The sequence below is a fragment of the Sitophilus oryzae genome, unplaced genomic scaffold (genome assembly GCF_002938485.1).
Source record: "Sitophilus oryzae breed Bouriz unplaced genomic scaffold, Soryzae_2.0 scaffold_1436_pilon_pilon, whole genome shotgun sequence".
NCBI classification, from domain to species: Eukaryota; Metazoa; Arthropoda; class Insecta; order Coleoptera; family Curculionidae; genus Sitophilus; species Sitophilus oryzae.
In genome coordinates this window covers 1,555,910-1,581,899 of record NW_022146100.1, presented here as the reverse complement: position 1 = coordinate 1,581,899, position 25,990 = coordinate 1,555,910, and the positions used below count along the sequence as shown (strand labels likewise).

General features: G+C 33.6%; 1 protein-coding gene across 1 annotated transcript in view; it reads right to left on the bottom strand.

Moving 5' to 3' along the window:
• Positions 1 to 25,990, bottom strand: part of LOC115876415 (lachesin-like) — a 234,423-nt gene that overhangs the window by 61,870 nt on the left and 146,563 nt on the right. Inside the window, exon 4 of the mRNA XM_030892194.1 lies at positions 13,366 to 13,558. Coding sequence (XP_030748054.1) covers positions 13,366 to 13,558 — 193 coding nt within the window. The remainder of the gene's footprint in view (positions 1 to 13,365; positions 13,559 to 25,990) is intronic.

The window sequence follows — 25,990 nt, the reverse complement described above, 5'->3', positions numbered from 1 at the left end:
AAATAGTTCCATATCCACTAATTAAACGGTTCGGAAAAGTATTGTTCAAAAATCCTTGAACAATACGGGCATTGTGCAGGGCAACCACCTCAGCAATTTGATTACTTGAAAACGTGGGATTTTGATCCGCGGTAGCACAAACGTACACTTGCTTTAACTCCTGTTCTTCATTAATCAACACATCAGACTTTTTGTGTTTTTGTGGGGACACGCACCCATGTGTTTCAAAATTATTAATAACTCTTAATATAGTAGATAAAGTTGGAATTGGCCTGTTTACAAAAGTTTGTGGAAAAATTGTTTGTATATCCCGATAAGACCTATTTTGGAAATACCATTTTACAATTTGAATTTTCTCACGAACTTCATAAACCTCCATTATTTTACTTAAAAAATAAATTTTACACGAGAACTGTCGCGAGAATCTACGTATTCGTTTTGGCTATTAAAACACGAATAAATACAAATTCTGAAACATTCTTATCACATATCGACCTATTTTTATTTTATCGCATTTTTTCGCCTGCTTTTTATCCGGCGGACGGGTATACGCTAATTCGTCCGGTTCTGCCTATGTTACTACTACGGTGGTCGGTCTGTATAATTGCATAAAGAATTTTTGCATTTTGAATTGTGCTCAATGTTTTTCTGGTTGCAGACATTTAGTGACACCTTTCAGACTGTAAATGTAGTTGTATAATGACCACCTAAGGCCCAACTAAGAAGGTAAGCTGCCCAATCATGGCTCAAAATGGCGAACTTCTAAAAGAGGAAGAACAAATTAGAAATCGCTGGAAAGAACATTACAGCCATATCCTTAACCAAGAAAACAACCCCAATATGGAAGCATTAAACACAATACCTCAGTATAACAGCCTCGATGTATTAGACATCCCAATAACAGAACAGGAAATAAAGACCTCCATAAAACAGCTTAAAAACAACAAATCAGCTGGCTGTGACGCGATTCCGGCGGAAATCTATAAGTGTGCAAGTAAAGAACTTATTGGTCATCTTAAGGCTCTCTTCGATGTCGTATGGGAAAGCGGAGAGGTACCTCAGGACTTTCGCAACGCGAATATACTGAATAATTTAAGAACACAGGAAGTGCATCAGATTGCGGAAATTACCGTGGAATTTCGCTATTGGCTATCGGCGGAAAAATTCTTGCAAAAATAATGTCAAACCGCCTGCACCCATATATAGAAAAAATCCTTCCAGAATCGCAAACGGGTTTTCGTACCAACCGCGGCACCGTCGATTCCATATTTTCCATCCGTCAACTACAGGAAAAAGCAATAGAGCAGCAGTCTAAACTTTATGTTGCATTCATCGATCTAACAAAAGCCTTCGACTCTGTGAACAGAGATGCGCTTTGGGCAATTATGAAAAAGTTCGAAGTACCCAACAAATTTCTTACACTGTGTAAAAGCCTCCATAACAACAACAAGTCAAGAGTGTCACATCATAGATCACTGAGCGACCCATTCCTAACAAATACAGGAGTTAGGCAGGTCTTAGCGCCTCTCCTATTCAACATATTCATGGCAGCGCTCTCCATTATAGTGGACAGCAAACTGCAGGAGAGAGGATTGGGCATATACCGATATGACGGCGGTCTGTTCAACATAAAAAGACTCAGGGCAAAAACACGTACAAAATTTATCACAGAACTTCAATACGCTGACGACTGCACTCTAGTTGCAAACACGGTACAACAATTACAAGAAATGTTGAACACATATACCTGGGCATACGAGGCTTTGAGCCTTAAGCTAAACATCGACAAAACTAAAATCATGTGCACTCACCCGGAAGATCACAACAATGCTATAAAAATCGGAGAAGAACTATTGGAATATGTGGCGGAATTCAATTACCTTGGCAGTTTGATTTCGGAAAAGGCCAATATTGACTCTGAAATTCAGCACAGGATTAGTAGCGCCTCAAGGGCATTCTGGAAATTAAAAGACAGGGTTTTCTACAATCATGACTTGAGTACAAAAACAAAACTTGCAGTATACCGAGCAATTATAATCCCCACCATGATATATGGGAGCGAAACCTGGGTGCCTTACCGCCGACACATGAACGCATTGAACAAGTTGCAACAGAGACACCTTAGACAACTCTTAAGAGTCCGGTGGTTCCATCATGTCTCAAACGTATCGGTCCTTGAAAAATCTAACTGCGAGAGTATTGAAGTCATGGTCACAAAATCCCGCTTAAGATGGGCTGGTCACGTATGCAGAATGCAAGAAAACCGCATACCAAAATCTCTGCTTTACGGTGAGCTTGTGGACGGTAAGAGGAGGCCGGGTGGACAACTGAAAAGATACAAGGACATTTTCCACGAAAATTTAAAGGGAATTAACATGCAGAATGAGTGGGAAAAAGCAGCTCACAATAGAACTCAATGGAGAAGGGTTGTAAACTCAGTTAACAGCGGCAACCAAAAAGTAGAGAGGCAACAAAGCAATGAGATTTTTGAATGTCCGGAGTGCGGTAGGCAGATAACATCACGTATCGGGCTTTTCAGTCACAGAAAAGCTCATGAAAGAAAACGCCTTGCGTGACCATTTTCTTTATGTGTGTCGAATACTCGTCAGCGAGTAACGGCTGTATGTATGTATGTATGTATAATGACCACCTCTTTTTTCTCGTTGCATGAGTACCTAAGGGTGTTTCTTTAATGTTTTTATAAGTGTGCGTGCCTAGACCACTCCACTTTTCTACATGACAAGCAAATTTGTTAAAAAAAGATATAATTTATAATCATATTTATGCTTTTTTGTTCGTATAAGTATTCAGGAAGTACAATCTCCGGCTAAAATAAAAATCTCCGCGAGTCATCGGTCTATTACAATAACCCGAACAAAAACTCATGTGACGATCTTTGCAAAAGTAAAACGCGATGTGAAATATTTAAGCAATTGGCAAATATCATGGCGGTGGCTGGCCACATTTGTTCATATGAACCGATCTTCGTGTTATTATAGCCGGTGGAAACAGCACCTCGGGGAATGCCAGCGATCGTTTTCGAATCTTACAATACTTTTATTGCGCCCCTCGCATTGAAAAGCTAAGTATATTGGTTCGGAGATCAATGGCGGAGCGCCCGATAGCTATATGGCCCTTATCAGAAACGTGAAAAGGGTAGATGACGAGCTCTTTTCAGCTGTAAGGACGGTCATCCTTATTTACATGTGTTTGGGGATTTTATCATTTCTGAGTGGAGGCGGTTTGCAGTTTATCGCGGCAAAATGGTATTAAATTTGATTTTCGGGTTTTATGTTACGCTAGGATTTGAGGTTTATATATATTTTGTCGTCGTAAATACTGCAAAAAATTTGAAATGGTCGTCTTTAAGGAAAAACCGAAGGACACAAATTTGAATTTGTCTATCCCTTTTTATCTGACTTATAAAAAATATTTAGGATAGACGGCTAAGTCGGCTAAGTCCTTTTATTTTGTGCATTTAAATTTAAACTCTACAATGGTTATTTTAACAATGTCATGTAGTGTGTACGTGTAATATAATTACTTCATAAAATACAAACAACAACAACAACAACAACAACAACAACAACAACAACAACAACAACAACAACAACAACAACAACAACAACAACAACAACAACAACAACAACAACAACAACAACGACAACAACAAGAAACGCTTTATTGTGCAAAAAGCCACTACAGCTTCATCGACAAGCACTCACAAAACAAACTGTCTTCTGAGAGTCAAAACAAACAAAAGCACAAAAAAATATACAAACAACAAAAATCCTGGCGAGCAGCGCGGCCAGCATCTTGGCGAGCATTGCATCTAGATACCTCACTATGTTTGTGCCCTAAGAGGTGCGGTGAGTCAAAAATTACGTCATATTAATTCCCCTCCCTTCCAATCAACCGATGTGTATTAGAAATCTATGTTACAGTGTTTATTGTAAAGAAATTCCTAATTATAAAATTGCACTCTGTGTGAATGTAAATACATTTTTATCTATAATATATGTAACAAATATGCAGTTAATATATTTTTTTCTGAAACAAACAAATAACATTACCTTCTGTCGACCTTATACAGTATTAAGTTAAAGAAGTTTTTGATGCCGAACTATTTTGAGGAGTATATCAAGATAATTTCTGAGCTATGGACATCAAGTAGGAGTTGATGTTGTTTATTAGTAATTATTGTGTGATTTTAGTATGTACCTTCATTTAAGAGTTATGAGAAAATTAGTAATTTAATTAATAAGTTTATGTTTATCTTGTCTTAATATTAATTAGCAGAAAGCGAAGCCACAAAATCAATAGCAATATTACACAATGTACGGTTACTAGAATAATTTACCATTACTGAATTTCACATTCTATCTTGATATATCTAAATAATAAATTCCACAAATTTTATTCAGGTAATAAAAAAACATTGGATTCGTTTATTAGATTACCTAATTTGCTTTTTAATGTGCGCGTATTAAAATAGATTGACAAACCAGAATTGTTTAATAAGAAATCACCTAACTACATAAAAGTGTGCGTTAGTCGTAAATTAGTTTATAGCTATTTATAATACCCAGAGGAGCTGTATGAGGGTTGGAAGGGTTAATTCAGCTTAGAATATGCTTGAAATAATATAACAAGGTGATATAATATTTAATAAAAAAGGTTGGAATTTTAATATATTTGACATTTGCTAGCGAGTGTAATGGTTTTATTTTAAAATAGAACCCCAAGTAACATCTATCTGACTTCGAACTAAATCTGACCTGAAGCGACGTCAGACTTTGAGCAAATTTAGGTCGGGTGCTGGTGATACGACCTGTGACGTCGCTTTCCTATTAAAAGCGACGTCGTTGGGCCCAAGTCGGTAAATCCAACGATCTGTCGACGTACAAAATAACAACGTACCATTTTTATTAATTTCCCAACGTCGTTCCCACGTTGGCTTGCACGACGTACATATACTTGAACTAGCCCGACGTCTACCCGTTGTCCGAATAGGATACGTCTCACTGATAATCTCTAAAGTAACGTCCAATTATATTTTGTTGTATTTTATGTTCATATTTATAACCTAATTTACGTATCTCTATTTACGTCCGTAAATACAACCCATTAAGTAGCATTTGCGACCTAATGAACATCATGAACATAACCTAATAAAAAGTTTTTGCAAACAAACTTAATTTTTTTATTATGACTAAAAACACTAAAAAGGCATTTAGACATTCATCTACATTTTACAGAAAGAGGTCGAGGCTTTTCAAACTAATAATAGTAGTAGTGATGTCTTGCCTCCACCCGTAAATGCTTTTTATCCGGAAGAGATGCTGCATTACACTGGTGCATCTTAATTTCATTTTTAGCTTAGGAAAACAGCAGACCCCATCCTCCTCCGACATGTGAGGTTAGGCTTAAAAAGTGGTTGCCCATTTTTTTTAAGGAGAAAACAAAAACTAAAATATAGTTGCACAAATCTACAAATCACTGATACGCAAAGTAAGGTTACGTGGCGTACGTTGGAATTATATACGTTATAATATGATTGCCGGTCGTCCGGTTTGATGACTTCGGTCGTGTGAGACGACTAATGTTGGAGACCCGGTCGGAATTGGTATATTGGTAGTTCATATTAAGTCGGACACAGAAATCCGCCATTCTTAACACGTATCTGATTGTCAGCCATTTTAAAATCGTTTTTTGTTTTTAAAATGTATATTCACATTTCGATTTCTAGTAGAATAATATTGATAAGGTTGAGTTTGGGGGGGAACCACAGTACAGTTTTATGATTAAACCAGCTAGAAAATTAAACAAATATTTTGCGAGTTACTTATAGATATTTTTATTTCATAAATCTACCTAATTTTGAAGGCGCTCGTTGTTTTCCGGAGTATTTTAATCAGATATATCAAGAAAGTGACTTCCGTTGACAAAACTGATGTCTGGATTAATGATTCAGAATTATTATAATATGAAATTAGATAGGCACTTATAGTTATATTCGAGGAGTGATTATGAATCCATTTGTAATTAGGTAGTTTGGTTAGGTTTTTATGTATACTTGGTAGCGAATATGACACCAAACGTAACGTAAGTGCTTAGCGACGAATTTTAAGTAACTAAAATCCAACGTAATATGACGTTGGTAATTCGTAGAATTACATTCCCTATTAGGTCAGATACCGACGTCGAGGCGACCCGAATCTGTATTCCCCATTTAGGTGCAAATAAAGGTCGTCAGGCGTCGAACCGACGTTGGTACCCGACGTCGGGTTTATTAAACGCGACGTATACCCGACGTTAGATAACGTCCAAATGCTACTTGGGACGTTATACTTAAATTTTGAAAATTACTTATTATTTATTATTATAATATGGCAAATTATACAGGGTTAATCGAGGGGTTGTTTTATTACCCTAACTTTAAAACACCCTGTGCGATAATTTCGTCTGTAAATTTTTCTAAAATATAATTTTACGGTTAGAACCATGACTACTGAGCATGTTGTTTGATTCATGTCAATACATGCTTTGGTTAATTTTTAAGAGCGAAATGAACTGATAACGATCAATTCATTCACTTTTTCATATAATTTTTTAATATGACGATATGGTTTTGGTGACTATTGTCGTAACGTCATATTAAACCTGCATTGGATACTCTATACTGAATTTAAAGATAAAACGTTAAAGACTAACGATACAGTCCGAGTTTTAATAAAAATTAATAACGATAACAGAACTAACGATATTAAAGAAAACATCTGTAATACTCAAGTATACAAACAGAAAAAAACTTTGTACCGCCTCTCTTGGCTGCTCTAACTGCCTGAGACGTCCGTTCATACCAAGGGCGTAGATAAGGGGGGTACTGGGGACAGTACCCCCCTGACGCTTGACGAGATACGAGAATTGAAATAGTCAGTGACTATGAAAGGATCTTTTTAATTAATATCCGACATATAAGAACACTTTGTATGCTTTTAATTATGTTGATTTATCGTTTATAATATGTTCGACCTAATTAAAAGCATACAGAGTGTTCTTATTGGCCAGGACAGATTAGTGGGGTTAACTCTAATCAATATCCATAAAGATATTGAAATAAATGTTGATGCTGTTATTGATAGGTTTTCCAAACAGCGTACTAGAAAACTTGATTTTGTTTTGTAGTTTTATTTATAGTTTATAGTTTTTATAGTTTTTTTTGATAGTTTAGAGTTTTTTATTTATAGTTTATAGAAAATTAACTAATAAACGTCGTTGTTTCATTTTTGTTTATGTTATTTACAAATCTATATTTTAATTTTTGTGTTATGTTTTTATATATTTTTTAGAAGAAAAAAATCGCCGTCGTTTTAATTCGACAAAAAATTCCGACGGTGATTTTTTGCGACTTAATCATAGTACCACCCCATAGCAGACACCTATCTACGCCCCTGGTTCATACTGCCATTGGGGCTGCATATATCACATAGGTATCATATTGCGTTATGTTCGAACGAACATGATGCGCAGTTCATAGTAGTATATAGTTCACATAATCACCAAAGCCGCCTAGTTATATTAAAACATAACTTCAAAAAGAAATGATTATTGAAAAATTGCAAATTGTTGGTGGCAAGCTCATTTCGCTCATAAAAATTAACCAAGGCATGAATTAACATGATCCAAAGAACAAAATGCTCAGAAAACATGGTTCTGACCGTAAAATTATATTTTAGAAAAATTTACACACGAAATTATTGCACAGGGGTGTTTTAATATGCCAAATACTACATTTTATAAAAAACTGAGTTTACGAATAAAAGGTGATATAATTATATACAGCTTGCTAAAATTCATAAAATAGGGCTAAAAATAAAAAATGTAACACTTTAAATTTTCTGCGTTACGTTTTTTTGCATCTGATTACATCAAAACCAATATTTTCTTTGATGAAATGACTCATTATACACTAAAATATACATAAAAACTTTTGGGATAGGAGCTTAAAACGCGAATTGTATATACAAACGTTCTAAAATGAAATTAAAATTGAAATACCCTAGAGCGGAACTTTCTTTGCAAATTTGTATATTTAATATTTATCTAAAAGCGTACACTTACATAAATTACTGCACAACCTTTAAAATTAAGCTTTTAATGTTATACAAATTCTTGATTCGATATAAATACACTTAAATAAAACTTTAAAATTAATGATCTTCCAAATTTCTGAGACAGCCATTTTGTTGAAAGAATTTGTTTTGATTATGAGAAATTTCATAAAAATTATCACAGGGATTAATTAATCTTATATATTAAACTACTTGGCTCTTAAATTTCACAATCCTATCGTCCAAAATACTCTAAATTCGCAAAAATCCATAAAATATTCCCATAAAAACAAATCACAATTCGCTTCCACTTCACAGAAACTGACAGACATTGCCAAATATGGAATGACGTTTATTTTTCAATTTATTTTACAGATCTAACTGATCCGGGTCACGTAGAAATTAAATTTTTATTAAATTATTTAATTATAATTGTTTCTGGCGAAAGCAACTTCATATCAATGTTTATTCATAGGGTAACAAAGCACATCACTGTTAAATTATCAGCATTTTATATAAATATTTATATTTTTCAACTACTCCAACTACTCCAATTACTCCACAGAGAATCAAACGAACTGTTAATTAAACTATACTCTGTGGATGACTTGATAAAATCATGATGAAATTAAAGTCCCTAGATGAATATCTAGGGACTTTAGATGAAATTTCTACGCAGCGCCATCTATCCCTCTACTGGCAGAAACTCCGCCGTGTTTCCAAAATTCAAATGGCAGTTTCATCCGCCTGGTTCACATAATCACCAAAGCCCCCTAGTTATATTAAAACATAACTTCAAAAAGAAATGATTATTGAAAAAATTGCAAATTGTTGGTGGCAAGCTCATTTCGCTCATAAAAATTAACCAAGGCATGTATTAACATGATCCAAAGAACAAAATGCTCAGAAAACATGGTTCTGACCGTAAAATTATATTTTAGAAAAATTTACACACGAAATTATTGCACAGGGTGTTTTAATATGCCAAATACTACATTTTATAAAAAACTGAGTTTACGAATAAAAGGTGATATAATTATATACAGCTTGCTAAAAAATTCATAAAAATAGGGCTAAAAATAAAAAATGTAACTCTTTAAATTTTCTGCGTTACGTTTTTTTTTGCATCTGATTACATCAAAACCAATATTTTCTTTGATGAAATGACTCATTATACACTAAAATATACATAAAAACTTTTGGAATAGGAGCTTAAAACGCGAATTGTATATACAAACGTTCTAAAAATGAAATTAAAATTGAAATACCCTAGAGCGGAACTTTTTTGCAATCAGATATTATAACAATAAAAACAGACGTTTTTTGAATGTTCTTATAACAAAAAAATATGTTTTTCTTTGGTTCAAAGCTGTGTTCAAAGTAAACAAACAAATTAATTAATACTGTATATAATGAATACGCCTTCGACATTATTGTTGGAAGGGAAAATTTAATTAATCAATTATAGAAATTACAAAATGATGAAAAGTAACAGATGGAAACGAGCGTTTGAATTTTTGTATTTCTCGAAGTAATTTATTAAAAAGCACATTTAATTTTATTAATAACAGCGTACTCGAAAATGATTTTGGTTTATTTTTAAAAATGTAATTATGTTGTATCTTCGACGGTATTACTAACACTGAGTATATATTTCGAATCTATGAAAACTTGATGATTGTCAGTATTTATACGGACATAAAATATTTTTTTTAATTATAAACATAGAACATTTTTTATTTTAATAAATATGAAAAAAAAATAGGTGCCCGGTGGCGTAGAGGTATAGGCTCTCGTCTACCAATCTCAAGGTAGTGGGTTCGAATCCCACACCCGGCATTTCATCAGCCGACTATTTTTATTAAAATAAAAATAGTCCGGGTACTTAGGTCGACTCAGCCTTAAACGAGTACTTGGGATTCACAATCCTGAGGTAATAATAGGCGGTTGAAGCGTAGTGCTAGCCATATTACCTTCCTTGTATACCGAACGGCTCTAGCATGGCAAGCTGTACCTTGCTACTCCCAAGGCGTTAAACGCTATATACGGGAGCTATTATTATTATTATATATAATAAACATAAAATGCTAAACAAAAAATAAATAGAGAATAAACAAAGAATAGAAAAAATCTTGGTTAGCTATTCAAATATACTTATCCATAGGATTAGATCCATGGGCACTAAGTCAGGCGGCCTCGACGGCCAACGGCTGGGATCTTGGTTAGCTAGTCAATTATTCTTGAAATTGGCTGCAAAAATTTGCTGATAACTTCAGCGTTCAGAGGCGGTGCGTCGTCTTGCTGGAAAAATATGTTTTCGAGTTCCATTAAGGGCATATCATCAATAAGGGGTCCAAAGCCTACTAGTTAAAAGTGGCGAACGTTTAAATATTCTGTATTTTGGAAGGAGATTATAACAAAATATCTAAGTGTGCTATATTTTTGGAAAGGTAATTTTAAATTCTTTTCAGTTAATTAAAACTTTAGAGGGTGTCCCAAATAAAAAATCAATTTTTCTGTTAATACCTCTTAAATTGTTAATTTTGAAAAAATTATACTTGAACCATTAAATTCTACGTTAAAAGGTGCTTTGGAAATGTTTTCACAGATATACAAAATTTTCCATAGCAAAAAAGTTACAGCGATTTGTTAAAAGTTCATATTTTTGAAAAACACCCCGTAACTCCGAAACGGTAACAGATATTGATGTGCGGTTTTCACCATCATGTTTTTGATGAAAGACACCACATTTGAGCTCCAGACACCGATATTAGTTTTTGTCTATCTCCTATAAAAAAGGGTGTTTCCATTTAAAAGCGTCGAATTTGACCCACCCTGTACTTTAAGCATAATTTGTACTGTATGATCGAAAAAGAGCATCAAGTTCTTATTAGTAACGGTCAATAAGATAATTAATATTATTTAACTATAATATTGATTAGTTCAAATGTGAACTTTAAAAACTCATTTTTGGTACTTTAGTTAGTTGCTCTTGGGCATAACATGTAGGTATTCTTTTAGAAATTATTGTGTAATATCACGTACTTGCAAAGTTACACTTAAGTTTAAACAGACAAGGATATTTCATTAGCGGATCGATATCTTGGAGAACTTCTCCACTGATAAAACATGCCCCACGTCTTTTGGCAATTACTCCAAAACAAGTTCTATCTAAATTTGTTTCTGATACAATAATTGTAGAGAACTGCTATAATAATACGCAATAACACTCTTCAGGATAATAACTAACAGAAAGACAACAAAGTTGTACAAAGGTTTGTAACACTTATTTAATTACCTTTAAAGCTCTGTCAAATTAGTCAAATTCAGAAGTATTTAGGACATGTGATATAAGCAGGGCCGTTCCTGGCGAGCGTGCAGTGCGTGCATGCACGTAGGCGCAATATTTTGGGGGCACAAAATCAAAGGGTCAATCAGTACTTTGTAACAAAAAACCGATACGCTTTCTTGCCAATAAACAAATACTTAAACCATCATAGGATAAAGTTTGCTTAGCGTCTTTTTTGCGTTTGCCGCACCGAATAAACAAGTCTAGGGCAATCTGTCGGCAACACATTGATCTCATCTATTTATTTTTCATTTTATTCATTTTATGGAAAGCACTGTTCATTAAAATGTTGTAGCCTATGTTATAGGGCTTGTTTCTCTCTACAATTTCCTGTCTCACAATGTACCCTTTGTGTCCGGGAAGGGATCATAGTTTCATAGTTGTCTATTTTCGAAAGAAATCAGTACATGTATATTATTTCCAAATTTTAGTTTATTGTTTTTATGTATTTCATATAAAATGGGTCAGTTTTTTTGTTTAGGGTACTATTTTTGTTACTAAATATTTGTGGTTTTGTTTGTTTTATTTAATAAATGTTTTTATACTTTAATTAGAATAGTTTTTTTTACATTTCCAATTATATATTGCTCGTTTATCGTAGAATATAAATTCTTTAAATTTTTGAGATTAAGATTAAAATATATAATTGATTTAAATATAAAAAGGGCGCACCAAAAAATGCTGCACGCAGGCGCCAGATACCCCAGGAACGGGCCTGGATATAAGTAATTCAATTCAGAGTATTATTTTCTATCGAATAAAGTAAAAAAACACCGAGGTTGCCATTAAAAAATCAAAAGTTATAGTCATTTCCGGTGAAACCGGAAGTGACCATAAACTATTGAATACGTCCACTCAATCCTAATTTATGTTATATACTATCATATCAAATCTCTTTTTTTATCTGAAAAAATAAAAAAGTTAGAGGGCTGAGCCACTTTTGAGACGCACCCGGTATATAGTTGGTCTATATTTACTTTGCTATAAATATCACAATCTGAAACCATACAAGATGTTCAAAATTCTATGCCAAGCTTTCTAAAATATAAAATAGTTTTTCTTCGTTTTTTAAATGGAATCGCTAAAAATTATAAAAGATTATATATTATATTTATATTATTATTTAGAAAGTTTGACATAAAATTTTAAACACCCTGTATGGTTTAAAATTACGATATTTATAATAAAGTAAGTACTTACGCATTTTTTTTTCACATTTCAAAACAAGTAGAATAATAATAATATAATTATTAGAATATTAAAATTAAATATTGGCTAAAATGAAAAGCACACATTTTACCTAAATATTTTAGTTAAACTAAAATAAATATAAATAAACGTGGATGAAATATCATTTGGTTTATTTCCTTGTGTTCATAATAGGGCTTGCGACGAAGAAGCTACAGAAAGTTCGCTTAAGTTGCCGCTTAAACGTAAACTTGGGCAGATATCTCTTTATACCGGAGTTAGCGTATCGGCAATAAAAAAATTCACACAGAAGATAAAAAAAAAGGCTGGAAACTAACCTCGATAAAATGATATCCAGCCCTGGAAAGAAACGACCACGTGAGACTGCTGTTGAAAAGCGCGACGACTTTGATTTCCAAGTGGTCAGGAATTTGATAAATAGATTTTATCCTAACCTAAGTGTAAAGAAATAATTTAAAACCTCTTTCAAAACCCTAGAATTTTCTCCTTGTATCAGATCAGTTTTTTTTCTAAATAAATTGTGTATGTAACCTGATGTAATACGTAATAAATATTTATTAATATAAACAAATAATTAATAAAAAATTACTATAAAATAAGAAAGAGCATTGTAAAGGTATGAAAAGAAATATAAAAAATATACTTTGCGATAGGGGATAAATCTAATACGTCTTCTAAGAGGTTATATCTTACCTCTAGTTTTTGTTCCTCCCAATGGCTCTCTGATAACAATGTCCAAACCGTCTTCCCTTCTCCACTGGACGTGAGGTTCTGGATGTCCCCGGGCTCGACATGTTAATTTCACCGTTCCTCCTTCCTGGACTAACACGTCTCCAGAGGTTTCTTCTGTAAAATCTGGAGGAACGGAGACATCAAGTAAACCTACCTGAAAATATTTATAGAAAAAATATATAAATATATAAAAAGAAATAATTATTAAAGCTAGATGTAATTTTAATAACGTCCAGTATTTTGTAAAGTTTTTGAACAATATGTATAAACATATACAGGGTGAGTTTCCTACGATGTTCTCTATGGGTATCTCGGAAACTAGTGGAGATAGAGAGTCGGTTAAACGGCGAAAGAATTGCAGTTTTGTGGGGTCATAAATATGCGCCTTTCAGATTTTTGAAAAAGTTCATGGCTTACTAGATATTTCGAAAAAAACAAATTTCGGCTATTTTAAAAATTGACCGTAATTCCATTATAAGCTATTTTAGACAAAAAGTTTTCAGATAAAAGTTGTAGATAATCACATCTTTAATGAGACTGTGTCCTCCGTTTTTTTCTAAAGCCTGTCATTTTTGACATACCTATGACACAAACATAGGTTTTTTTAAAATGGAAACCATAGTTAGTCACAAAACATTAGTTAGTCATGGAAACAAGTTCAATCGCCGTTGCTCTCAGAAATGTGAAGCTGTCACATCCAAACTTTGTAAATTAAAATAAACAAAAATTGTAAATATGAATTTTTCAAATGAAGAAAAGCGTGTAGGACTATTGGTTGAACTTTTCTTGGCCATACATTTTCGAGGATACGTTAACTAAGTGAAATTGTTTAAAAATGATAAGAATTGGCTATAACTCAGTAATTTTTCGAAGAAAAGATATTATAGCTTACATCACTAAAAAGCTTAAAAAATGGCGCTTTTTATGAAGTCATGGCCAACTATGGTTTACATTTAAAAAACATATGTTTGTGTCATATGTCAAAAATGACAGGCTTTAGAAAAAAACGGAGGACACAGTCTCATTAAAGATGTGATTATCTACAACTTTTATCTGAAAACTTTTTGTCTAAAATAGCTTATAATGGAATTACGGACAATTTTTAAAATAGCCGAAATTTGTTTTTTTCGAAATATCTAGTAAGCCATGAACTTTTTCAAAAATCTGAAAGGCGCATATTTATGACCCCACAAAACTGCAATTCTTTCCCCATTTAACCGACTCTCTATCTCCAGTAGTTTCCGAGATACCCATAGAGAACATCGTGTATCGTATAGAGGAAACTCACCATGTATAGTATACAGGGTGTCCCAGGCTAAGCGTGCCTTAAAAGTTTCTAGAGAACTACAATATCTAGATCGGATGTTTTTTGTACATCACTGTTTCGCAATGAGATCTATCGAATAAAAGTATTTTCTATATGGCGGCACTTCCGTAAATGCCTTGACAGCAACTTCCTTATTTTAAATGGTTACCGCCATTTTTTATTACATACTTAAATTCTCTGTAAAATTTTATGAATTTTGATATCAAACACTCTATACCTAACATTAACCGTTTTTGAGAAAAAAAAATATTTAAAATTTTTGGGGGAAAAATGGGACCGTTTGTCAAAAATGGCCTAACCGTCAAATTTAGTGATTACCACAGCCACTGGGACATAAAGAGAAGCCATGTGACTCTATTTTGAAAAATTAAATTGTTTGAATGTTACATAATACGAGCCCTAACAACTAAATGTTCGAACAAACAAAAATTTATTAAAAACCTTTATTTTCATTAACTGAATTATTTACATTTAAGAAATACATTAAAAATATATTAAAATCTAACATTTCTAATGAGTATTTAAATAGTTTAGTTGCTATAAACATTAAAATAAACCGTAGGCCAATAAATAAACAAAAATATTGCACAATATCGTGACAACTAAATGTTTTTTTAACTGTTCTAATATGGCGTTACTTCGGCATGAACTTTTGCAACTGCATGTCTGTTTGCATGTCTGTTTGGCATTGTTTTTATTAGTGATTGACATACGCCAGAGTAAAAATTTTGCCATAATTCACTTAATATCATCGTCAAATGGGAAACGGTTTCTTGGGGATCGTAGCACAATTTTTGTTTTGTTTTATGCCACCTGTCTCGATAACATTAAGGTCCGCGGACTGTGCGAAGGCCATGAGGGGACCTTGATGTTCATGTCCCTAAACCATTTTTTAGTAGATGCCCCGCCATCCTGTTGAAATATAAAATTCATATCCTGGTAAAGGTCTCTCGCACTTAGCACAAAAACATTACACGATCAAATCTATTTTTCCAAGGCTCCTTGATTAAATGATAGTGTTTTTAACACAGCGATGGCATTTTAGAATGAAATTTAAAATACGATTTTTAAGCGAAAATGTCAAAAGTTGACAAATGCACTGAAAAAAATATTGTTCATAATATTAATGAACATTGATTATTAACTGTTCTTTCATTGGGACAATGATTTTTTTCATTATATTAATGATTTGTTAATCATAGATCGATGCCTCATTTATTAATAGTATAAATCTAATTTCATCAATATAATGAAAATCTGGTTATTAAATTAATGTAAGATTTTCATTAATATATGTTATTAATATCAGGAAAAAAATATTAGTACTTAAATGGTGGCCATCTTGATCGGTTACTTTGGCACTTTAATAACGTCTGTGTGGTTGAGTTATTCAGTGAGGCTTTAGTTTCATTAGAGCGGTAAGTGTTCTCTTCAATATTTTAAATATTTTAAATAAAAGTCCTATCGTATTGTAGTTAATTTGCTGTGTTGTCAAATCAAATTCCGCTGTGTGAGATCTCTGGTGTGGGTATTCATTAAAACAGCTGTTTCCAAATATGTTTCAGAAGATAAAAAACAAAAAGAAAAAAAAAACATAGTAACAAGTCGAGGCATGGAACTGATTATGGTAAATTCGAATGTTCTTTTAATATTTGGCATTTTAATTATTTTGATATACGTCTTTTAGAACCGGAAGAGGATGTTGAGACCTGCCTTCAAGCCCTCAAATTCGACAATTTAACAATGGACCCACTTGATGCGACTTGGAAAGCCTGTTGCAAATTCGTCTAGACGTTATCAAGTCTAAGGATACAGCTAATATAATGAAGAAATTGTCTTTTTATAAAAAAAAATCATTGTATTAATGATACGGTTCATTAATATAAGGATTTAGGTACGTTATATTAATGAAATCTGTTCATTGTACCAATGAATGTGTTCATCAAATTAATGGACACTGTTCATTGATTTAATGAACTTAAAGTTCATAGAGTTAATGAATTACTATTCATTGTGCCAATGAAATCGTTCATCGGCTCAAAATTAATGATTTAATTCATTATATTAATGAACTTTTTCATCATCATTCTATTCAGAGTGTCATTTTCTATCGAATAAAGTCAAAATATACCGAGTGTGTCATTTATAAATCTAAAATTGAAGGAATTTCCGGATATACCAAATCGCTCTAAAAACTAACTCGTTTTTTATGAAAAGATAAAAAAAGTTATAGAGATGAGAGGCACCCGGTATTGAGAATATTTTTCTGAATATATTTTTACTGTTCAATATCTTATATTGAATCAATTTCTTGCTTCAAAATTATATGCAACAGTCGAAAAAATACTGTACGTAATAAATAATTAAAACAATAATTAAATCAATAAAAAAATCAGTTTAAAAATAATAATATAAATATTAAGACTGAATAATAAAAATTTCGATGAAGACACTACATAAATCCCTTTCAATACGAAACCATCGAAAAATTTTATATATGATATGGTATGTGATAATTTTTGTAATCTTGTAGTCATTTTTAATTAATTATTTTAATAAAAAAAACAAGCACATTAATTATATACTCACTAAATTTTGATAAACTTTTTTATTTCCCAAAGTTCCTTACAGCGACATCCAACGTATCCCCGGAATAATAATTATCTTTGAGTAAACAATTTCAAATTTATCTTGAAATAAGTTTCTAACAAAAAACAAACGTTCTGCCCGAAGTCTGAGAGAATCGTCACCTGTGCAAAACGAAAATTTATTTTATATTTCGCGGATTGCGTCTAATTTTGGGCTCCAGATTTGTTATTGCTATAGAGTCGCCAGTCGAGAAAATTTGCAGTGCCTGTTTGAATAACAAAGACAAGAGTTATGGCCAGAAAAAATATTATTCATATAATTATTATTCAAGTATATTTAATGAAAAAGTGAAAAAGATAATCCATTCGTATACGCCACTGTTTTATGACAAAATTGAAGAAACTAAACTAAAACTAGTATTAGTGAACCCAAATCGACATTTGATTTCGGAAAATCGACTATACATAATATATCATATTTTACGCAAAATTGTAAAATTTCCAGGGATTTTGTGCTTAAACGGTTGACTTTAGCGAAAATTCTCATAAACCCTTTTTTATAGGAAATTTTATTCTCTTTAATTTTGCTCTCTTCAAATTTTCGCGAAAAAACGGATAGTTTTCGAGATATTCACAAAATACCGATTTTGGGCGCCATCTTGGCAAGATGGCGGCGCCGGCGGCAAGTCTGCTAGTGTGCATTTTATGGATTTTAGTTAGGGACCCCAAAACCTATAAACCTGTAAAGTTGCATAACTTCTGGACTTTTTTCGAAGCAAAATCCCCAATGACTGAACTATAACGTGGGTCTAAAAATGAACTTTTTTACCGTTAACCGAATTTAAACAGTTTTTTATAATGTATAATACATTAATGTATAATATAATACAAAAATTTATTAATTAATATTTATTAATCCGGATTAACCCTTCCTTTAATTGAGCCAATTACAATAATGAATGTCTGCACTATCTCTACAGTTCTCTATTGTACCTACATTTCTAACCTTCACTCTGAACATATACAGGGTCCGGCAATAGTTGCAACCAAATCAAGCTCTTAGAATAAAAAACTTGGAAATTTTGTTTAAGTGCTAACCTAAAGTATGTACTAGAACGTATTTCAGGAAAATATTTTAACTTCTACACGGTGGCTCAAAATAGTGTGAGTGGATCGGGACGATTTTTTTTAAATGAAACACCCTGTAAATTATTACTTTTAGGGCTTCCTTTCAGATCACTTTACATAATCCTAAGATATGAGTAGATATGTTTCGATAGTTTCAGGGATATTAATAAATAAATAAAAAATACAGGGTGGTGCCTCTCATACGCCGCAGAGGCTCCAAAGAAAACAACAGTTTGTATTGAAATAAAATTTTGTGAACATATGTAGGTTAATTCAGAGCACTTTTTAAAAATATAGAGAGTTCTACAGGGTGTCCCCCAAAAAAGTTACATATCAAAGTTGTGTTTTTTGTAATGGAACACCCTATATATTAATTGATTTTTGGATTCTGGGAGAAAAATAAAGGTGAGTTTTATAATAGAAGTATATGTGTAAGGTTTTTGACATATTTATCATTTCTAGAAATAGATAACAAGAAGAATAGAACTAGAACAATTTTTAAATTACAATAAAAGCTATTAGCTATTATAGACCGAGAGCTGGCTACATAAAAAACCTTATCATTGTTACATGGCTAATTTTTTGTGTGAAGTATCCTTTTGTGTAGCCATTGTGAAATGTGTGTTGATGAATGAATTTTGTGTAGCCAATCGAAAGGGTGAAATTTTGACACTAAAAATATTATTAGGTACACGAGTTATAACTGCCAAATAGCTTTTATTTATTATTAGGAAACGTGTAAAATTGTTGACAGACATTTTTCTCGTGGCTGAAATGCCGGTAGACAACGCGAAAGAGGCATAGAATTTTGACAAAAGAAAATCATCGCATACATGCATGTCGATTGGTGGAATGTCATGTTTATTGTTAATTAATTTAAAAAGCCGTATGCAAAAGGACAGACAAAAAAATCGTTATTGAAATAATCAAAAATATATTTATAATATAATCGTATATTATATGATTTATCTATACTTAAATGGATGAGGCGGCCAGCGTTCCCTGAATAGAGCGCTAGAGTAATATCGCGCTTTTGATAACTGTCTGCAGCTGATTGAGCCACGATCTTTTTGTCTGCCCTTTTGCATACGGCTTTTAAAATAAATAAATATGACATTTCACCCATGGTACAAAGAATACAAGGTATGATCGATAGCGGCTCCAATTTCGTTCAGTTCGCGCATACCACCTGTGACGTCACTAGGAAAATGAGGAATAAATAAAAAATAAAGAAAGTTGACAGGAGATCTGCATTTTTTGGGGTTATGGTTAAGAATTGTTTATTTTTAGGACTTTTTAGTTCGTTTAATTTAATAATTACTAAAACCAGCAGTTCCAAAAAAATATATTTAAAAATAATAATTATCTATTAACATGGATTTGGACTTTGGACCAAAATAGGTAAGAATACTAAATTTATTTCTATATTTGGTACCTATAAAATTTTTTATTAGGTTTTTAGTTTGCGATGTTTATGGTAAATAATTTTCATGTTAATTGCCTCTGATTTCACATAAGGACAGAGATGAGGATATAATATATGGAAAAGTAACCACAAGAGGAATTGTTACATCATTTAAAAAATGTTGGGAATTTTATTGTTTCCCATCGAAAAGTAGAAAATGCCAATTCAGATAAATGTATTGTAATTGTGATAGAAGTAATTCCAAGGGTGAAGTTTATTATAATTAGTGGAAGTAATTCCAAGGGTGAAGTTTATTATAATTAGTGACCTCTGCTTCTTTTTATATGTAGATGTTTCAGGTTTTGAGAATAAATCGGTTGAACGAAACCCAAAATTTAGAGAAAGTATTTGCATACCCAGAATATGCCCATCAAGGATTATATAGCTCAAATTTCCTTTAATGGTAGGCAATTATTCAATGCAAATTAACTTTTTAAGTGACTGAAATATTAAATAGTTTACAATATGGTATATCATTAAAAATATATTACTTTTAGGTACAATTAGGGCCCGATACATTTCAAAAAGTAGAATATTATTTTATATTAAATGTGAGGTATTGTACCAACAATCAATTTATATTAATACCGGAGATTAAAAAATAACAGAATAAATAGTTCTTTTTTTATACTACAAAAATAAACTATAGAATACAACAGTATTTAAAAAATAAATAAAAAGTTATGTCCCGGCCGAGATTCGAACTCCGGTCTCTCGCTTCCTAGCCCGACTCCTTACGCACTGCTCCACAGTAACTTGCTTAGCGATAATTCAATGACGGTATATAAACAAAAAAACAGGTTTATAACAATATCTTCAGACGATTTGAACTGGCGCGCGGAGCGTGCTGACCAATAGCGCCTGTTATCACCTGTGACGTAGCGACCAACCTGCGCAATATCATACCTTGTATTATTTGTACCATGCATTTCACCAATCGGCATGCAAATATGTCATCATTTTTTTCATTCTTCAAATTAAATTTTTTAATAATTTTTAAAATTTCGTGCCTCTTCCGCTTTGTCTGTCGGCATTTTAGCGACTAGAAAAATGTCTGCCAACATTTTTCCACGTGTATTAATATTTCGATTGGCCGCGCCCGCTTTAAGCCCGGGGATTGCGCTGGCAGACATGACTATTTCACAATGGCTACACAAAAGGATACTTCACACAAAAAATTAGCCATGTAACGATGATAAGGTTTTTTATGTAGCTAGCTCTTAGACTATTATTAATTGCTATTTATTATTTTAATTATATTATTTTAGGAGCTACGGATGCCCGACACACTATTGGCGGACCCTGTACATACAATGATAGCGGTGATAATAGTTAAATATATTGTGTATTCTGGCGGTCTGCGTTAGTAATATTTAAATATAAGCAGAATAGCCACGTTTTTAAACTTGTTCTAGTTGCGTATAGTAACTTTTGTCTCTCTTAACTAGTCTTTTTTCATCAAAATTTTTGGGGGTTCTTTCTTTCCCTGTATACGCCAATGTATATGATATTTATTAACACAAAGTTCAGTAAAACAGAAAACATTTTGTTGGTCTCGATTTTTTGATAAAATAATGTGAAATTGTCTAATATTTTTCTTAATGCTCAGAATTATTGGTACATTCGTAAAGAATATTTTATTAGAGATAATAAAGTTACTAAGAATACCAACGACAGGTTAAGATACTGTTTTGAATTTATTATTTTAGTGGATTTATCAAAATAGCAAAAAAAACGTTAAACCACAGCATATTAAATATCGATTTAGCTATTTTTCTTGTTTTATTTTCCAAATTTTCACAGGCTAACGTATCCTCGTAATAATTCTGCGTATATAATTTTAGATTCATTTTGAAATACATTTCTAACAAAAAACAACCGCCCAAGGTCTGAGAGAATCATCATCTGGAAAATGAAAATATATTTAATATTCTGGCAATATCTCCAAGTTGTGGAGGAATCAGTGGTGGAAATTCATTATGATTTTTTTGCAAATTAAATGATTATTCGAGTTGATTAAAAAAAAGATTGTTAGTTTGATAACATTGATAACAAAAACCAAAATTTATTTTATATTTCATGGATTGCATTTAATTTTTCTCTGCAGATTTGCTATTTCTATAGGGTCGCCAGACGTCGCTCTGCATGTTTGGATAATAAAAGCAAGAGTCATGATTTTTTTGAGTTTTAGTCATCTGGTAATGATGAGTTAGGGAAACGCGCGTCCAGTGCAAAAGTAAAGTATTTTGGTGTATTGTGGTGAATTAGTGTTTTACTTTGCTGTAATGACTTCCATACATAAAGTTGGAATAAACTGATTATTTATTTAATCTAATTTATTAGTAAATTTTATTAAAATTTATGACACTATAAAGTTTAGTGCTATCTACAGAAAATTTATAGGTATATAATAATGACATTTAAAATAATTAGAAAAAAACACTTTTTTAACGTTTAACACCCATTTAAAATAATTAGAAAAAAACACTTTTTTAACGTTTAACACCCTGTAACTTTAAAACTATGCATTTCCGCACCGATGTTTATAGAGATATTTTGGACAATTAACAACATTAAAAATATTAAAGGTTACACTTGGATTAAGGCGAATTAATAAAATTGCGTTTTTCTTCAAGAAGTCCGAAACCGACAAACTATCAAGATACAACCTTTAATCAGCATTAAACGGTCTACAAAATTTTGCTAACAGGAAGGAAAAAGGCATGTAGATGTAGAATGTTTAGGAGGGGAGTTAATCACCGCGAGATCTATTGTGTGTTCCCCTTTCTTGAGTTATAACGAGTTATAACTCATCATACAGTCTCAGGGCTTTAACAAAAGCCAGTATATGAGACATCCCCTCCATCCTCGACATCAGACGTACCAAAGTTCATGGCACGAAAGATCGTGGTCTCGGCGCACTCAGTGATAAGGTGTTCTGGTGTTTCCCCATTTTCCCCACAGAATCTGTATTCGCCGTTGTTTCTCAGCTTCAGCCTATTGAGGTGTTCGTTGAGGAGACAGTGTCCTGTTAGAAACCCCGTGATAATCCGAAGATTGTTTTTACTTAAACCAAGGAAAACCTTTGATTTTTCTCTGTCGTAAGTTCTGAGGAACTTTTTCGAGTGTCTTAGACCGTTGGAGGACACTCATTCCAAGTTACGGATGGAGTCTTCCAGATTCTTCAGTTCCGTTATTTTTCCGTATGGAAAACAGAACGGTTCTGGCCCAGTTAGTGGAGTGTTCGCTCCTTTCCTAGCTAGATCATTTGATTTTTCATTGCCTTCTATCCCTTGGTGAGCAGGCACCCAGAGTAGGAGGACTTTAATTTCTTTGTCCAACTTGTTGAGCTTCTCTAGGCATTCTTTGACCAACTTCGAATTGATGGTTACTGAGTTGATCGCGTTAAGTGCTGCTTGACTATCGGATAGGATGGCAATTTCCTGTTTTCGATAGTTCCTATTTAAGATAAATTGTACGCATCTTTCGATAGCGTAAATTTCTGCCTGAAGGATACTGGGATAGGTGCCTATTGGTTCGGAGTATTTAGTTTTCGGCCCAAATACTCCTATCCCTCTCCCTGCTTTGGTTTTGGAAGCATCAGTATACCACGTGATGGTATGGTCTTTTATATACTGAGTAAGCGTTTCTTTCTTCCAATCCTTTTTATTACTCAATACTACAGTGAGGTGTTTCTCAAAGTTGTAAATACTTGGTATGTCATCCACTGGGAGTTGAAGAAGTGGAATTTTCTTTTTGAGGGTGTTCCAAGCCACTGACCTAAAAATTCTCCCAGTACTGTTTCCGTCAATGACCATTCTAATCATTGTCGCATTGGCATAACTACCGACGACAATGTGCAGTGGTGTTAGGTCTAGAATGACCTCCATTGCTGCTGTTGGACATGTTCTCATGGCACCTGTGATACAGATACATGCCAGTGTCTGTACTTTGCACAGGTTTTCCCTTGCTGTACGTTGCTCTAGTTTTGTATACCAAGCAACTGCTCCATATGTAATCATGGGTCTTACTACCATGGTATACATCCAGCGCAAAATTTTAGGGGCGCAGCCCCACCTATTTCCCGCCAGTCTTCTGCATATCATGAGAGCCTTTGTGGCTTTGCTGGTAATGTTCTTACTATGCCTATTCCAGAGAAGTTTACTATCCAGGGTTATTCCTAGATATTTCACTTCCTGCGATGGTAGTATTTCCTTTCCATCTAGATGGATTCTTTTCAAGTTTTTCAAACTTCGCTTTCTGGTGAATGGCACTACCGCGGTTTTATCTGAGCTGATACTCAGCCCGACAGTCGTGCACCATCTCTCAGTAATGCGGAGTCCTCTTTGGATAATATCACACAGGGTGCCTTCATGTTTCCCCCGTGCAATCATGAGTGTATTCCCGCTAGAGTGAATTCTTCCAGTAGTTCATCCACTACCAAGCTCCACAGTAGGGGGGAGGTCACTCCACCTTGTGGAGTTCCTTGTGTTGTTTTAACAACTACAGTTTTGGTACCTATCTCAGCTTCTGCTGTTCGTGTTGAAAGCATTTCCCAAAACCAGCGAATTACCGTATTGTTCACCCCTCTTGTTTCAAGAGATCGCTTGACCACCTTGTGAGGTATATTGTCAAATGCCCCTGCAATGTCCAGAAGGCACAAAGTGCTGTTTCTTTGCTATCCAGGCTTGCCTGTATTAGCTCAGTTAACTGGTACAGAGCAGTTTCTGTGGAGGGTAATTGCTTGGGATTTGCTGCTGATTATCGATTGACTTCGGCGTTGTGGCTCTCAAAATGTTGCCATTATTTTTTAAATTTTCAAAATTAAATAACTCGGTTATTATCAATTTATTTTATAAATGGTAACGAGTTATACAATATATTTACCTGTATGCACCCTGTATATCTGAAATATATGTATAGTAATATGAGACAACTGAACTATTTATTTCTTTGGCTGTTCATTTTATTTTCCTAAATTTTCTTACCCCAACGTATCCTCGGAATAATTATTATGTCTGCGTATATAATTTCAAATTCATTTTAAACTACATTTGTTACAAAAAAAAACGTTCCACCCGAGGTCTGAGAGAATCGTCACCTGCAAAACGAAAATTTATTTCATGTTCCGCGGATTGCGTTTCTAATTTTTCGCTGTAAATTTGTTGTTGCTGTAGGTCGCCGGTCGTGCAAAATTCGTTATGCTTGTTTAAATAAGAAAGGCAGCATTTATGACTCGAAGAAAAATATTGTTCATTAAATGCGATTACAATTTCTCGTTCATAATTGGATTAAGCGCTGATGTAAAGTATTTCTGCTTTTTGTTGCGACACGCCGCTAGAAATACTGAACAATTGAGCAAATACCCGCAGACAGTTTTTAGGCGATATTTTGTTATATGAACAAAGGAAAATTGTCTGCTTGTTACGTTTTATAAAACGAATACCTTTAATCCCGTTCTATTTATAAAGTTCATTATTTATGTCAGTGGCGGCCCCATTCGCTACTAACTAGCGATGTGTCGTTATTTAAGTAACGCGATTTTGGAGCGGTATTTTTTTGTAACGTCGCGTCGTGTCGCGCTCCAGGACGAATCAGGAACCTGTTACTAAACAACGACGATCATAATGACGACAAAATTATAAATTATTTATAATTTGCAAATAAATTATTTATAATCGCTATTGAAGTTAGCTCGAATCGTAGTAACCGCATAGCGACGTGTTCAGCTCCAGCCGTCGCGCGTCGCGCTCCTAAGGTCGCAATTTCGTCTGTCGACAAAACTAGTAACTGAAACTGGTATGTACGTAGAGTCGTGCGATCTCGACCGCGACGTGTTCGCTCCAGCCGTCGCGCTCCTAAAGTCGTAGTTCCGTCTGTCGCGAACAGAAGTAACTGGTAACTGGTTATCGACGCTCGACCTCGGCGGCGACATACTTCACTCCAGCCGTCGCGCTCCTAGAGTCGTAGTTCCGTCTGTCGCGAACAGAAGTAACTGGTTATCGACGCTCGACCTCGGCGGCGACGTACTTCGTTCCAGCAGTCGCTGGAACGCTTCTAGGTTTCCGTTTTCGCCTG